Source organism: Athene noctua, chromosome 5 (assembly GCF_965140245.1).
Source record: "Athene noctua chromosome 5, bAthNoc1.hap1.1, whole genome shotgun sequence".
Classification (NCBI taxonomy): Eukaryota; Metazoa; Chordata; class Aves; order Strigiformes; family Strigidae; genus Athene; species Athene noctua.
Window position 1 is genome coordinate 63,574,842 of NC_134041.1, and position 16,092 is coordinate 63,590,933.

The following is a 16,092-nucleotide window of genomic DNA, read 5'->3' on the forward strand; positions in this document are numbered from 1 at the left end:
TGACCTGAAACCTTCCCCCAGTTTTGCCTTTGGTGCCATTATAACCATGGGACTTCTTAAATAAGTCAAGCAAGTTTTGACACTGGATTAGTCATGGCCCACTTTTGAAGACATCAAGAAGAATGCTCAGGAAAGATGCCTAAAATTAAACCCGAGCCAACCAATGCCCTTGCATGCTGGGCAGAGCAGGTCCTCTTGACTGGGCATGACAAAGACAATTACATGGCAAGCTGTGGTCAAGGAGGTGACATTCAGTTCCCTCAGAAAGAGGGTCATTTGGCAGCCAAGGAAGACCAGCGCAGTGCTGCGAAGACACAGAAGGCTTTGTAAAAGCTCTTAAGGACAAACTGTTTTTCAATTAGGAATAGACTTTTCATATCTGTTGAAGAGCCTGCCAATGCCACAGCACAAGACAAAACCATCTGATTGGGTTTCTTTGTTCCTCACTCATGTTTGCCAGGCAGGAGAAAGGGAATGGGCTGTCTGTACCCCTTCTTGACTCTGAAGCTTGTGACTTTCATCTGAAAAAATTCAAATGCTTTCCATCTTCCCCTGCCCCCCAATGACTGGAAGTATCAGAGAGCTTGGGAAATATCTCCTGTCAATGCATGTGCGCGGCTCCCATTAACGCTAATGAGAGTTGTGTCCATGAAGAAAAGGGGCAGCCTCTTTGTCTGTAAAGTATTGGCTTTCATAGCAAGAGGCTTGGCTCAAACTTGACCTACAATTTTAATTGGGTTTTGAGACTTCGCCTAGTGACTGGCTCCCCGCTACAAAACCCAAAGAGCACAATATAACAGCACATCCTCCAGCACTATCAGTTTTTCCAGGATCACCGGCCAAGGCACCAATCCCCCATCAATTCTGATGGCTGTTCAGCATAAAAATTGATAGCAAGTTCTGGCATAAAAGGTATTAAACATCCTATATCACAGTTATTGTCAAAGGCAAAAAAAAAGACATTTTCCTTATTGTTTGAGGCCTGTCCAGACACTTTGTGCCAAGTGGTAGAACATTTTAGTGATAATACTGATATTTATTACTTGCATCATGCAAACAGTCAAGACCATAGTCATGGGCTAGATACTCAAACATAATCTCAGGCCCAAAATTCTTATAAACTCAACTGTATGAGTTACTCTAAAAATAAGCTGATATATCAAAGGGAAGGGAAAGGAGATAAGCGACTCACTCAGCAATGGCAACAGGGCAGGACAACCACCTCTGGGAATGAGGGTGGCATGAGCATGATGGCCACCACTAATGAGTGGTGGGATGGGTGCCCCTCCATCCCCGCTGTGTGGGGTCGGTGGGTGGATGCCCCCCTCGGGGGGCAGAGGAACATTTTTTGGAGAGATCCAGACAGTCAAGACATCTTCCCGCTCATCACTATAAGGAAGCGGGAGCAAAGGTGGAGTAAAAACGGACAGAAGTTTCTGTTACTTACCCATCACGCCACAAGAGAAGAGGGTAGGTCCTTGACTCATCTTTGGAGTGTGCTGCAAACAACCAGAAAAACTATTCACTTCTCGCAGACTTGACCAAGGCACCAGAAACCACCCTGCCTTCAGCCTTGGCAAAGCCACGTGGCACCCGGCGGGGAGGAGAGCCTTGGGCGCTCGCGACGGTCTCGTTTTGGTAGGGATGGGAGGACAGACCCAGTCATCTTCCCTCAGTGAATTCAAATTTACTTAAACACTGTGGAGAGCTGGTCTCAAGGCCCGAGCTTGCAGATCATGGGTCCTGCATCTAGTCCTTATCCACAGGAATAGCTGCAATGAGGTGCCCAGCCCCAGGACCCAAAACACCAGAGAAACTACTGAAATTCAGCAGTAATTCTGGATTGGGCAAGAAAGTCACAGCAGTGGTGTCTGAACCCCATCCAAGCCCACTAAGACCTCCCGTCTAAATATAAAGCAGCTACTTAAGTTTTTTAAAACATATATTGTGTTTCTAAGGCAAGGCACCCTCACCCCAGCACTTCGGGGGAGTCTGAGTTCGGATTGTGCTGGTTTGCACAAAAAATAGGGAAAATAGACACTCTATGGGTACAAAATAATCCTGGTTGCTTTTTACATTCTTTTTTCCCAAGAATTTTCCTCTTGACAGTGTAAGAGACATCATCAGACTTCTAAAAATGGGAACAGACAGTTTTATATATAATAAATCAATATGTCATCTGTAGCTATGTGCCATTTTGGCTATTTCTGCAAAAACACACTTTCATACTAATCGTTATTTTATTATCCCCAAAAATATCCGTATTCTGCTTCAGAAATGTCTTTTCTGGCAACACCAGCCCATCTGACCGAGGCTTTACATCATCTGAGGGAAGCACCAGCATGACCTCCCCATTCATCTGCGCTGTCATAGATACATTTTATCTGGCATTAGGCCACCACATTCACATCTTCTCTCCTGATCCATGTTTTACACGTTGCCTGCTCACACAATAATGATAATAACGCACCAAATACTGGCACCTGCCTTTACAGAGCAATACAACAAAAGGATCCCATTTTATATACAGAATATTGTAAATATTGAATATAGAGGGAGGGGGAGGCAGAAAACAAGGATGGCATGCAGATGTGGAGAAGGTAAATAAGGGCTGGTCACCTTCTTTGGGGCAGGTGTCACTTTTCTAGGTGAAGTAAGGATATTTCTATTTGTTAAGCCCTAATTTATGAAGCGGCAGGTAGAATTATCAGGAGACAGTTGAGGACAAGCAGTTGTCTTCCAAGGGTGGCCAAAGTGGAGCAAAGATGGAAGTGGGACAAGCCCCAGAGAAGGGAGCGGTTGTGCCAACACCCATCTGTGTGCCAGCCCCAGAGACCAGCTACTGCCTGCAAAGGCAGGAGGGAGAGGAACATCTTTAGGTGACCATATGTCCCACATTGAGTATAATTACCATTTTGTAAGAGTTCTGTCTTAATGTCAAGTTGGGAGCTTAACCAAACGAGCCCACTGGGTGTTGGTAGGTGATACTGCCCCACTGCTCAGGCATTTATTTCCTTTAAGTTTTGCTTTTTGGGCTTTCCCATGCAGTCAATGGAAAAACTCTTGCTTTCTTTGGTGGATCAGTCTTCTTGTGAACATCTGCTCCAATTTAACAGCCCGGACAACCCAGCTATTCAACCTGTGTAACCAGGACTTATCCTTGCACTATTGGCCCAGCCCCAGAGCTGCGGGAGGCACTCGGCAAACACGCGAGGGCAAAGTTTCACATTACGGCTTTGCCACCTCCACTGCCTGCCATCGGGCAGCCCGGGGGCCCATCCCTTCCCGTAGCAGGAGAAGAAACTACTTCTCATCCGCCTCTCTGCAGGCAAGTTGCCCTCCACCTGCCCCACGCACCTCCTGGGTCAGAGCCGGCGTCGGATGCTCAGGCTCTCCTCTCATCCCTCGAGGAACAGCAGCCACGGGAGATGCTGCCTTCCCGGCAGGAGCCAACACTAAAGCAAGGATATTCTTCTCATATGTCCATATCCTTCCTTCCCAAATCTCAACCTTTTAAGGCAGGATTTAACGGTGCCTCTGGCTTGCTCGCCTTCTCCCACGCCGCGCGCTGCCAGGGCAGCCTGCCTTCGCCCCGGCACGCTGCGCTATCTGCTCGGGAAGCCCGGCCGGACAGTTCGTCATCCTCAGCAAACTTAGGTATTTATATTTCTTTTATCCTCAGAGTGCCCATTTATGGTTAGCCTTGCCAGACGCTTCCTGCTGTGTTCCTGCACACCCTTATCTGAGACTCCCAGCACACCCTGTGAGGAATAGCCTTTCGGTCTAATTTCTCCTCAGACTATGAACATCTCTTCTGGAGGACAGAGGAGCAAATGTCCACAATAAGCCTTGCTCTGGGCTTTCTCAGGTGGTTCTCCACCATCCTACACCTCCTTCTCCTGCCCCTGCTCCCCACCCTCACTTGCTCTGACACTGCCTCCAGACAACGTGTTGCCCCTCATTTCCCACTACCGTAGGAATGCTCAGCCCCACGGTCTCGGTCACCATTTGCAGCATCATTCAGTCTGTTTGCTGCCCCTGATTTGTTATTTTTTTAGATGCCTTCTCATTCGGTATGGTTGGATTTGCATCTCTCTAGGCTGACAGCAACACTGTTAAGTATCACAGCACTGCCCTTCGCCATCTCTCACTTAATCCTGCTTCCCACTTGCTCATCCTTCTATTAATGATGAGCATGTTTGCTGTTGGTGAAGCAACTTCTTGCCCATGTTATTCATGGCATTGATTTTATTTTTTTCTACTGTTTATTCCATTGCACGCTTACTGAAATTCACATATGCAAAAGCCACAGCACTCCAATCATTTAATAATCACCTGCTCCTTGGATATTAAATGCAGCTCGGTAGAAATCAGTGCTATAAACCGTCTAGAGATCCAGCCCTGCAGCACAAAAACCCCTTATTATAAAGCTACGGCAAAGCTCTTGGCAGCAAAAGAGTTCTGAACAAAGATTTCACAAAGCTTACCAGCTCAGTCCTGCATGTTACAGAGTCAGCACCTTTGTTTTCCCGAGTTTTGGTTAAGATCATCACCATGGTAATGCAGTCCTTCCTCTGAGTCCATCAGGGTCCAGGCGAAGGGTGCTGGCAGCCGCAGTCTGGTGAAGCTCCTCTTTCAGTCCATTTTTTTCCCCGGGAAAGGCTCGGCCCCGCCGGCTCCTTGGGGGATGCACAGGAACAGCCTCCGAGCGTGGAAAACTCCCTGCACATACAGAGAGAGGAGAACAGCTTCAAGGGGGGATGGCAAGACGGAGGATCGGTGTGCTGGGCAAGGGGCAAGCACTGCCCGAAAAACACCCCGACAGCGGTTACTCCAGGGGAGTATTTATTTTAAATTCTTAAATATTGTTGGTGTTCCTCTGCAGCCCAACAGCGCAGAGGTGTTTCACGGGACGGGCACTCGCACGAGCTGGTGGAAGCACGTAAGCTACACGAGGCGATCCGGAGGGACAGAACCATTTCAGGCAAATAAATAAATAAATAAATAAATTTTAAAAAATAAAATTTCCTTTGATTTCTCCCTTTTAAAAAGGGGACTCATATCCCCTATATCAAAGATAGCAAGGCTTTGAAAGAAGGGCTCGTTAAACCCCAGGGTGGATCTCGCAGAAGCCCTTGCCTCCAGACCAACTGGAAGCAGACGTCCAGCAGAAAAAGCCACTCCAGCATCATTAAGGCTGTAAAATCCCCAGGATGCCTCAATCCCATCCAAGTTACTTCCTGACTGCCAACCCATACAGAGCCCTTTGGGGAAAAAAAAAACCAAAACAAGGCAAAGAATTGCCTGCAAGAAAGAGAGCCCCCTGCCCTAAAATCCTAAGGGCCACACCATGCCTCTTGTTCCTTACCGATTTCTCGGGTAGTTTTAAGCAGGAAAAGCTAAAGGCTGCACATTGAGGAGTGCACACAAAAAAACAAACTGCAAGCCAGTCTCACACGGCACTGCACAGACTTGACCAAGAGCTGTGTCTCACCTCCTGGCATCCTCTCTTACTTAATGCTGTGCAAAAGCAGACAGATTGTAATTCAAATCTGATTACATTAATCAGTGTTTTTCCCAAATCACTCCTCTAATCCTGTTTCGCTATTCTGTTCCCTTGCAGTTCATGCAAACAACCGAAACCACCATTCGCATGATCCGAGGAGAATAAAACACTCATCTTGTAACACACATTCAAAACCCAATTGTGACATTTAAGGACAATATTTGAGAATATGCCACTAAGTATTAAACCTCATTATGAACTGATATGGCTTCTCTTCCCAGCTTGTAAACCATCTTTTCTGTGTTTACTCGGATTAGAGCTTACAATGGTGTTAAGAGTAGCTCATTTGAAGGCCAGCTGGCTGGTAAAGAAAAATCACCTTCTATTATTTTGTGAGGACAAAGTTCATTCAGAGTGCAAAGCCAGGATTGGGAATCAATATATTTTCCAAAGATTTACTGTTCCCAAGGGCACCTGGTACAGTCTCCAGCTTCTTATGGGACATCAGTGGGCTTATTATATACAATTTACTGGTAGCTTCACCATAAACCTCTGGGTGACCCAGTGAGCAAACGGAAACTGTCAGACGTGCCCCCATCACCACATGGCTGCAATATGCTGGGGATCCTGGAGGCAGCTCAGACACCTCTGTTACAGCACATGGACCCCCAAAGTTTTGCTTACAAGGCTCCCTGAGCACTGTGCTGGGGCCAGCTTGGGGACATTAAGTTGTTTTCCAGGAGGAAGCAGAAAGAGCCGCTGTATAGTCATTAATAAGCTCCACAAGAGTTCTATGTTTCTGAATTTTGACAGTCCTTACATCAAAATCTAGAGGTCCTGTTGAGGAGGGATGGCTGCTTACACCAGGCTCTGAACAAGCACAAGGTGAAGGGATGCTCCTCGAAAAGGGCTGCACACAACAGGGAACAGATGGGGACAAGACACATGGAAGTGAGGCCCAAAAAACACAGAAACAGCAATACAGAGGGAAACAAGCAACACTGGTGGTATGCTCGCTGCTGAAGCCTCCAGTGTTTTACAGCAAGATCCCCAACACCGGTAACGGGGCCTCAGCAGCACAACGTGGCACCCCTGGCAGCTGCACAGCACCCATCCTTGCTGGCTCATCTCCTTTCCTTCTCGTGAGTGCTTTCCCTGCAATTTTAGCTCCACCAGCTACCGTGGTTGAGCCGCAGACGGAGGACGGGGAGCAGGGCAGCGGCTGCCCTCGCCGATGTCTGAGCTGGCTGCCAGAACACAGCTCCCATTCCCTACGGAAAGATCCTCTCCTGCGGGGCCAGCACCCTCCCAAAGACCAGCGTACTCACAGCAGCCCAGCGGGGCTTAGACCCCAGTGCGTACCTCCGAGCCAGGGAAGCTGAGCCAGGTTTAAATCCCCCCCAAGGGTGAGGAGCAGGGGGCTCTTTGGGAGGCTCCAGCCTTCTCCCAGTGCTGGCAGTGCCCTCCTGCTCCCCTGAGCCATATGTAGAGATGGCTAAAGCACAGGACAGGGACTAAAAACACTCAAGGTTCATATATTTATCTGCCACAGTCTCGGTTGTCCTTGATCCCGACACAGAGACAGGGATGCTGGCCACGGGGCCGGACTCCCTGTTTTGGGATGACGCCAGGCCCACTGCCAGCACGGCGGCAGCATGGGGAGCAGAGATCAAACAAGCGTTCAGAGCAGCATGAAAGCACTTAAGCTCGGTTCCTTGTTAACAGGGTATGATTTCTTCACGAATAATTATCTTTCCCTAAGGTAATGGTTAATGTTGCTGCACCAGACTCCTATACACACCCAGGCGTGCGGCAGCCAGCAGGCAGGAACGGCAGCAAGTACAGGCAGAGGCTGCCTGCCCGAGCCGGACAGGCTGCACCTCACACCACCTCACACCTCCTGTCTCCCTGCTCCACTGCATCTCCTGCAATTAACACGACCCTAAGGATAACTCCACAAACAGCCGGCAAGCTGGCAGTTAACACCGCCCAACGTCGGGTCCGAGGTGCGCTTTTAGGTCTGGGCTCTTTTGGTTTAACTACCGCTTGGTTGGGTTTTGAAATCATCCCCACCGAGAAACGGCAATAAAAAGGAAAACTTTCCAGTGAAATGTGATCTTTGGCTCCCCATCCTGCTTCACCGGGCTCCTGACGCACGGCGTGACCCAGCGCGGTCCTGCCCCGTCATGTCCTCTTGATGCAAACAAGTGCTGTGGGACAGAAACGCTTCTGCAGACCCAGGATGTTCTCCCTATCGACTCTGAGGAGGAAACTACTGTGTATTTATAGTCTGGAGGCTTTCACACTCACACATGCTATTAAGAAGATACTCTTCGGGGATCATTAATTATTTTAAATGTATTTCCTCATTTGCAATCAGCTAAAGGAACTATCTCCACCCCTCTGTCAAGGTTAAGTTTAGACTTAGGCCACGGCCACTGGGATAGACACGGTCTCCTTAGATGCACGGAGCACACATGAGCAGCACCAGTAGATGGAAATCCCCAAATTTTAGCAAACCATGCTTTTTTTCCATGGGTATCGCTTCAAACTACAGACTGAGAAGAAGCCTCTGTGATCTTTGCAGTTGCAGAGGTGGAAAGAGGTTTCTCTCAGAGCTGCTTTCTGGACAACATGACAGCAACTGAGCGTTGGGCTTGGAAAAAAATTACCCTCCAAAAGGGTAAGTCAGATGATCCAACTTTCAAACAGGCTTGAAAAGTAATGCTTGTGAGCAAATATGCTCCTTACAAGGCACCAGCAAGGAGTAGAGCCCTAGAGCTGCTCACCATGGGCAAACAGTCCCTTCCCTGCAAGGAGGTCCCAGTCCCCACACCACGAGTGGTGCTACTGCAGGGGACTCCAAGCACACTGAAGCGTATGGAAAAGACCTCAGGATCTAGCCAACTGTCTGTCAGATGCTCTGCCACAGCTGGAACAACTCTGAACGTTAATCAGTATCACATACCCATACGTCTGACCCCCAGCAGTACTCTTCATGACGACTGGGGACCAGCATCACACAGATTTCCACTTGCTGTGGGACCACCACCCTCTGTACAGAAAACATTCAATCCCTGTCCAGCTCAAATAATCCATCTCCAGACACACACACTGACATAAAACCTATTTACAGGCGGAAAGGGCGCGCAGGAACGAGGAGCCGGAGCTGTATTTTGCATACTGATACACCTTGCAAGCAGCACAGCAGGATCGCTCTCGGAATATAAATCACCTTCCCCAGCTGAATTTTTAATGCTGCTCAAAGCCTTCAGCGAAAAAGCCACGACCCACAGAGGACCCTGCTTCATACCCCGTGCCCCAGCACTGTTCCCTGTGCCGTGCCTGAAGAAACATTCAGGCACCCTTTTGACTGCACAGAAAGTTTTCTTAAACCCCTGCAAGAGGAAAAGGGAAGCATTCCTGACCTTTATTTTCCAAATGAAACCGAGAGCTGCCCGTCCCTCTCCGGGCAGCCACTTCCAAACCCCTCCCAAACTCTGAAAGAGGAGGAAGAACAAACACCCAAGCCCAGCCTTCATCCTTGGCGTAGCTGTGGGCTTGGCTCCATCGCCACCAGCAGCGTCACTCCAAAACGCTATGGTGCAACCGAGAGCACGCTTTGGCTCAGCAAAAAAATATTTCCATCACCACACCGCAAACTCTGGCTGTAAGGCTCTGGAGAGCCAAGGCACAAGGTGCTTTGGGAAGGAAGGCTGGAGCAAGGCAAGTCTCCCGGCTCAGCGCACCGTCTGGCAGCTGCTGCCCCGAGGTTTATCCCGGGGCAGGAGGGCTCAGTAACACCAGTTCAGAACATGCAAATGTCACCAAAGGAGCAACGAATATGAGCAAGGATAGACATAGCAGTTTGATATAAATGGTTCTCCGAGAGGAAAAGCAGTAAATGCAGCTTGGCAGCGGAAAACGCCAACCTCGCTCCCTCCGAGTGGAGAATGACGGGCTGAGCGAAGAGCCGCTGTGATCGTGGAGTTTAATGAATGTAGTTTAGACACACACGTCTGAAGAACCAAACCTAATCCCTCTGGGCCAAACCCTGAGCATGTTTCAAAGGCTTAACCACCCTCCCCCTCTTACCAGTTAAACAGAAATTCCCCTCCTGTTACACAAATCTCGATTTCTCCATCCAGACAGATCGCTGCAGAGCCCAGGTACACCCCAGCCAGCCAACCCCCCTCCAAATGCTACAGGTGGCTTGCAAGGAACTTGGGGAAATAGCCAAAATTGGTTACTGCAATTGAAAATTGTGGGGTTTAAGGCTTTCTACGGAGCATAATCATGCTACAATCTTTATCCAAATTAAAAATCATGCCCCGCTCCCCATCCTTCAACTTTTTAGGTGGGATTTGGGGTTACACTGAGTCTCCTCATTGCACAGCCTGTCTCACCATCAGTGCTTTGGACATCTTCAGTTGACTGATTTATTGCATTACGAATTTTGAAAAAAATCCTTGAAGCCTGTCATTTGCATGGAGCACATTTCCTCACTGGGGCAGCGATTTGCCTTCTGCAGCAGGGCTGAGAGGTGCTCAGTTCTGGGCAGCTGGCTCCCCTCGCTTGAGTACTCTTCCATGTCACTAACGAGTATTGATTTTATATAAGGGGTAAAAACCAGCAATAAATATGAAAGATGCCATTCAGGGGCTGAGAAGAAGTCTTTACGCTCTGAAAATGCCCCATGGACTAGTCCTGAGTAAACAGGATCATGACTCAGCGCACGTGACTTCAAAGGACAGAATTTCCACGGATGCAGCCGCGTCAGGATCGTCCCCGGGGACTCTGTCAAGAGGAAAGAACTGCCCCAGGCTGCCCAGCCTTCGGAGCAGAAAGGCTGCAGCACTGCCTCGTCTTGCCCTGAGCCTGCAGTCACCTCCTCCTGCTCCACAGGGTTTTCCCTAGCTCCTGGAAGGGCAAGCACGGTCCTGCCGAGGGGCAGAAGAGCTCTGGTGCAGGAGACCACACGTCCTGCACGATGCTCCCCTCCTGCCCAGCAAGGACTTGGGCTTGCCACGCACTCCAGGTAACTGGAAATTACCAGCCAAGGAATAAAGAAATGATCTCCTCTGCCTCCTGTTTGCAGCTAGACTAGGCTTTTCCAGGGCTAGCAAGATAAAGACAAACTTTCAGCATTAATTAACAAGGAAAAGACTTGCCTACACTTAACATTTCTCACGGCCAGCAAAGCAAAGGGGAAAGCAGTAATGGGTTGTGTTTAAGACGAGCATCGCTCCGTAGGTCTGCGCAGCTCCAAGAACCGCGTCGCCTCATTGCTTACGACCAACACAGGACTGGAGGCTCTCGACAACTCAGTGTGCCACAGAGCTGCCAGCACAGGGCAGCCTGGACCGAGCCAACCTCTACAGCCACGCTAATAAAATCCACAGCCAGAAGGAGCCCGAGGTTTACAGCCAACAGCACCCATCCCGAGGGGCCACGTCAGGAACAGAAAATACAACGTGCAGCCACCACGGATGGCCACGTGCAACATGGTTTGCAGAGGCCTGAGGTTAACGCTTGCTACCAGGAGCAACAGGTACACCAGGGTCCTGCCCACAACCATAAATTAATTACTAAACAAATAAAAAATCTATCATTTCAATCCGATCCCTGGCTCCAAGTGCCTGGGCACTACCTCAACCTGACACCGAAGTCACACAAGGCAGCGGGTCCCCAAGCACCCTGAGCACCCCAAAACACAAGTCCGAACACTCCCAGTCTCTAGGGAGAGCCTGAAGCCTGCACATTTGGGTTGGACCTCATCTGCGTGTAAGCTCTCACCGACAAGAAATAAGAGCAATTAAGGAAAATTACACACCATCTAGTTGAGTAAAACACATCAGGTTTATTGCCCCCGTGCTCTTAGGGAATAGGAGTGGCAGGGGAAAGACTCCCTTACACACGAGCAGTGGAAAGGGACTGAAAGAACAGGGCAGGGGCAGAGGTGCTTTGTCTCAACATCTTAGCTCGAAGAAAATGGTGCTGGCAGTGACTTTGCCTTTTCCTCCCTGGCAACTGAAAAGGAAAAGAAGAGAGCAAAATTAGTCATTGCAAAACAGCAACCGGCAAGCGAGAGGTGTGAAGGGGGAGACTGCTGGTCTCCGGCGGAGAGGTGCCAATTAGAAGTGAGGAGTGACGACGCGGGACCCAGCTCGCTGCACGACAACTCACGCACGGTAGTGAAGAGAAGAGCACACCCATTCGGAGCACTAACACGGGGTCTTCGATACCTCCTGACTGCACGTTCAGCCTACACATAAATTCTCGTGGAGGACCGGCGTCAGGCCGTCAGAGGACTCGCTCCTCACACAGGCTGATGTGCTGCTCCAGCGTGAGGCTGCGCCCCCAGCACATCGCTCTGCTGAGACCAGCTTAGCCCAGACCTGCTACCTGCTCAGCCCCAAGAGCCCAGCATCCTCCTGTCCCCGCAGGACTGGTCCCAGGTAGCCCGCAGGAACACAGCCCTCCCAGCAGCCACGCTGGCCTGGGGATAGACATTGCTAACATTTCTGCACGGTGCCAACGTTTAGACATATCCTACAACACAGTCTTGGTCTGAAAAACACCTGTAGAAATGGCATGTCCTCTTTGAGCAAACCTGCAATCATTGCCTAATCCAGTCATTAGGAGACCACTGATAATTTTGAGTAATATCTCCAATGAATATTGGAAATACTGGACCAAGGGTTCTCTCTGGAAAAGAGCGGCGGCAGCAGCAGTCCAGCCTGCTCACCCAACAAACCGTCTCACCTTTCTACTTTTCCTTTCCCCCAATTGTGAGATTTATTACAAGAATTTGCAATGGTCTGTGAGACTCTGTGAGTGTTGGCCACACTCCCAAAAGCTGAGGAATTGCTGAATTGAGAATTGCTTTGGCTGCTTAATCTCAACAGCTAGGGATGCTGAACAAGCCAGCAGAGTCCAGGTTTACTTTTAATTACCGCTTGGAGTGTGCTGCTCTAGTAAACAGACACAAAAAACAATTCTTGTTTCTTCCTTGTATTTTTTTACCCATATACAACCTGGAATGTCTGAGACGGAGACAGTAAACACAGACCCACAGTGCCATTTTTACAGACTCACTTCTCAAGTATAAACAATTTCAAAGAGCCCATAAACCCATCTTAACCTACCTCTATAACATGATGTCCACCTGCTTGCAGCCAGATCATTCGAGGGTTAAGGGGGCTTCTTGGCCAGCCCAGGCCTCTTTGCTCTAGAGCTCTTGGGGTCTCTGTGAGAAGCACATCTTGCGGCTGCAAAACGGGCTCGGCGCGGCAATGCCGGCCGTAACGCTTTCAACTCAACAGTGACCATCAAAAGACCACCATGTGGACCAAGTACGAGCAAGATCTGGGACATCTCGTAGGGTAACTGAGGAAAGCTTGCCAAGTGCTAGAACTCCATCATCGCTCTCAGAACAGATCTGGATACTGCTTCCAAGTCAGATTTCTCCCTTTTTTGAGGCTGAGCTGGTAGAGGCCAACAGCCCCTAAAGAAATATCTGAATTTAAAGTAGGGAAATACTGGATCTATGCACTGATTGCCAAGCTTCACATCATCTCCTACCACTTCTCTTTTATGGCTAAATACCCTAACACTGCAGAATCCTCATGTAAAGCGCAGCAAAATGATCAGTTAGAACCTTCCAAAAATTGAAATTATCTACCCAAACTAGGCAGGCAACATTTTAAAGGCTTCAAATGCTTTCAGCAGATGGTCTCTGTGCCCACACAGGGTGGACACAGTGCCCACCGTCACCTGCAAACCCTACAAGACTGCTGTTTGCTTTAGACCAAACTACTTCTGCTCCTGGGCAACCTCTGGGTTTTCATTCCTCAGCTGAGAAATAGCTTTCAAAGAGCTCCTTGGCTCCTGAAATACGAACCTAGAGACTTTATTAATCCTCCTAGTGACTGAAAGGCACATTTCCCTGCTGTTTGTCCCTTCGTTGCCATCAACATTGGCAAGAGGAAGGTACGGCAGCAGCACAAACGCCGAGGGAGGGAAGGAGTCCGGGGCTAGGAAACCTTTGCCGACGCTGCCACCTCCATCTCTCTGGCATGCCGGGAATAAATTTCTGAGCCCTGCATCTTACATAAATCTCTTTAACAAACAAGGAGCCAAACATCTGTGAGTTGTCTGAATTAGCGTGAATTTGGCAGACTGAAGAGCAAACTTGTATCGCCCCACAGCCTTCAAATTTCTTGTTTTCCTCGGGTTCATTAAATACATAACAATCTGTTACCAGAAAACGGCTCCTACGTGCATGGGCTGCCAAGGAGCCGGTTTTGATAGCTCTGGTGGAGAGGGGGGAATGTGGGAGGAGGCGTGGGGGGCTCTTCCTAATGCAGCAGGGCAAGGAGACGATGGGTTGCAACCACCCTGCCTCCTCCAGCAACCACCGGCTGCACAGCAAGGCTATTTCCAACACATAAACCTGAAGGGGATTTTGGGAAGCTTTGAAGGGAACAGAGCTTAAGAGTGTGAGACAAGCAGGGGGAGATGCCTTCAAAAGTCAAGGATGTCCTGCAGCATCATCCCAGCTGGGTGAGATGATCACACCGCATCCGGATGGAAAAACCAGGCTCTGTGTTATGCACACACGCAAGCAGAGCCCTGGGCACAAGGCATCCCCGATGCTTGAGGAAATCAGGGGTTTCCCACTGCTGCTGGGCAAGCCTGGCAGCACGGGGCCTGAGCACGCAGGGATGGCATCGCCAACACCAAGCCATGGGCAGAATGGTCTAATACTGTGATGGGGAATAGTACTGGAGGCTTCCCCTTCCCTCAAAGGGAGTCTTTCGCTACAAGGAAGAAGTCAAAGCAAACACCCACTCACCATGTTTACCATTTAAATCAAAGCCAAAGCAGCCCCGAAACGCGCCCGACAGCATTTCCACGGAGTCATTCATCAAGAGTTTGGACTTGGGTTTCAGCTGGTGTTTTTAATATCGCAGAGAGACGCTTGCGAGGCTGGAATAATACAGAATCTGTGGCTTTAACACACTCTCAGCTCCTGCGAGGTGTCAGCAGCACGTAGATCCCAAACCTCCTGCAGGTTTGGCTCCTTCGGGGGCTCCCTGAGGGCCGGGCAGTGCAATGTTTCCCCCCACACCACTGCAAGCCTGGGGTACGGGCACAGCTCCAGCGAGCTGGCTCTCACTGCCCAGAGCAAGACACCCCACCAGGAGATCTCCCAGTTGGAGAAATAATGCCTGCAGAGGACAATTTTCCCGGCGTTGGGATGCTTCATCCCCTGGAGGTGCCCCATTTCCATTCAGCCACAGTGTGATGAGCCCCACTATAGCTTGGTACCTGTAAAAGCCCAGATTTTGCAGCCTGTCTTGGAGACGAGGGGAAAAAAAAAAAAAAAGTAAATGGAAATGAAAACAGTCCCTGCTTTTATTTGGGCTGGCAGAAACACTGTCCTGCCCAGTCTTCCTCGAGCTCATTTATGACAGTGTGAACATGCAGTAAAGGGGGAAAAAAAAATAAATAAAATCTGCATTTTCCACCCCAAGAGTCTCCATCTCTGAATATTCTCCATACATTCCTCTTCCTCCCACACCACAGGTAAGAATCAGGAGGAGAAACAGATTCCTCTGTGCCATGGAAACAGGAAGCCCAAAGGACAGAGGGGTCGGCCTCGGCACCAGCACGGTGTGAACCACCAAACCCCCTGCCGACACGGCATCCCGAGGAGAACTGACCTAAATGCTGCATCCCATCCCGGCTCCAAAGCTGCCAGCAGGCTATCGGCAAGGGAATCACGCCAGGTATTTTGTCAGTGCACAAACATGAATGATTGCCCAGTATAATAAACAGGGTAGCAAAAACGTCCACCTTCATCACATGGAAAAATAAGTATTAACTTGCTACACTAATGAGTGAAGGAAATAATGAATCCTAGAATGTGTAAATCATTATGAAGTCCCTAAAATAATGACACCACCTTAAAATGCATGACACTGCAAGTTAAACATCAGGCTCTGTTAGAAAACCAGATACAACGTTTTTTTATAAGGACAAGAAGAAGTCCCACTGACAACATCGCTGCATCGTCAGAAAGAAGGGCAGGAACACCAGTCACGATGCAGAAAAGGGAGAAATGGTCAATATATACTTTAACACCATCCTAAGGAGAAGGTAAAACGATATGGTCATGTTTGTCAAGAGTAACCTGGGATGATATTAAACAGCAGGCACTAAATATAGACTTTCTCAAACAACAGCTCCAAATAATTTACAACTTCAACGTTATAAGATCACACCAAAAAAATCTTCTGAGCCATCACCACCGACACTCCCGGAGGACAGGCAGAAGCCAGTGTGGTAAATGCGATGGCCCTGAGAAAAAGAGCCCTGCAAGGCTCAGGTTTCAGCCCAAGGACGGAGAGTCGGGAAACAGAGTTACCAACACCGAGAATAGAGCTCTCACCTCCCTCACATCTCTGTGCCGGTAAAAGGGAGTGCTGGTAAAACAGACTTCATTACAGCGCACAGAAATGGATGGCAGTTATCGATAACTATTAACTGACACATCTCACACAGACCTGCAAATAAAGTGG

The 16,092-nt window shown here is 49.1% G+C and overlaps 1 protein-coding gene across 2 annotated transcripts in view; it reads right to left on the reverse strand.

The window, feature by feature from the left end:
• The window catches only part of FAM53B (family with sequence similarity 53 member B), a 55,306-nt gene that overhangs the window by 32,495 nt on the left and 6,719 nt on the right, over positions 1-16,092 (reverse strand). Inside the window, exons 1-3 of one of the 2 annotated variants that reach the window (XM_074907932.1) lie at positions 5,369-5,632; positions 4,488-4,722; positions 1,448-1,499 (exon numbers count right to left, since the gene is read on the reverse strand). In XM_074907932.1, the coding sequence (XP_074764033.1) occupies positions 1,448-1,499; positions 4,488-4,556 (121 nt within the window). In that variant the 5' untranslated portion in view covers positions 4,557-4,722; positions 5,369-5,632. Of the gene's footprint in view, positions 1-1,447; positions 1,500-4,487; positions 4,723-5,368; positions 5,633-16,092 lie in introns of those variants that run through there. The other variant, XM_074907931.1, reaches the window with a different exon arrangement.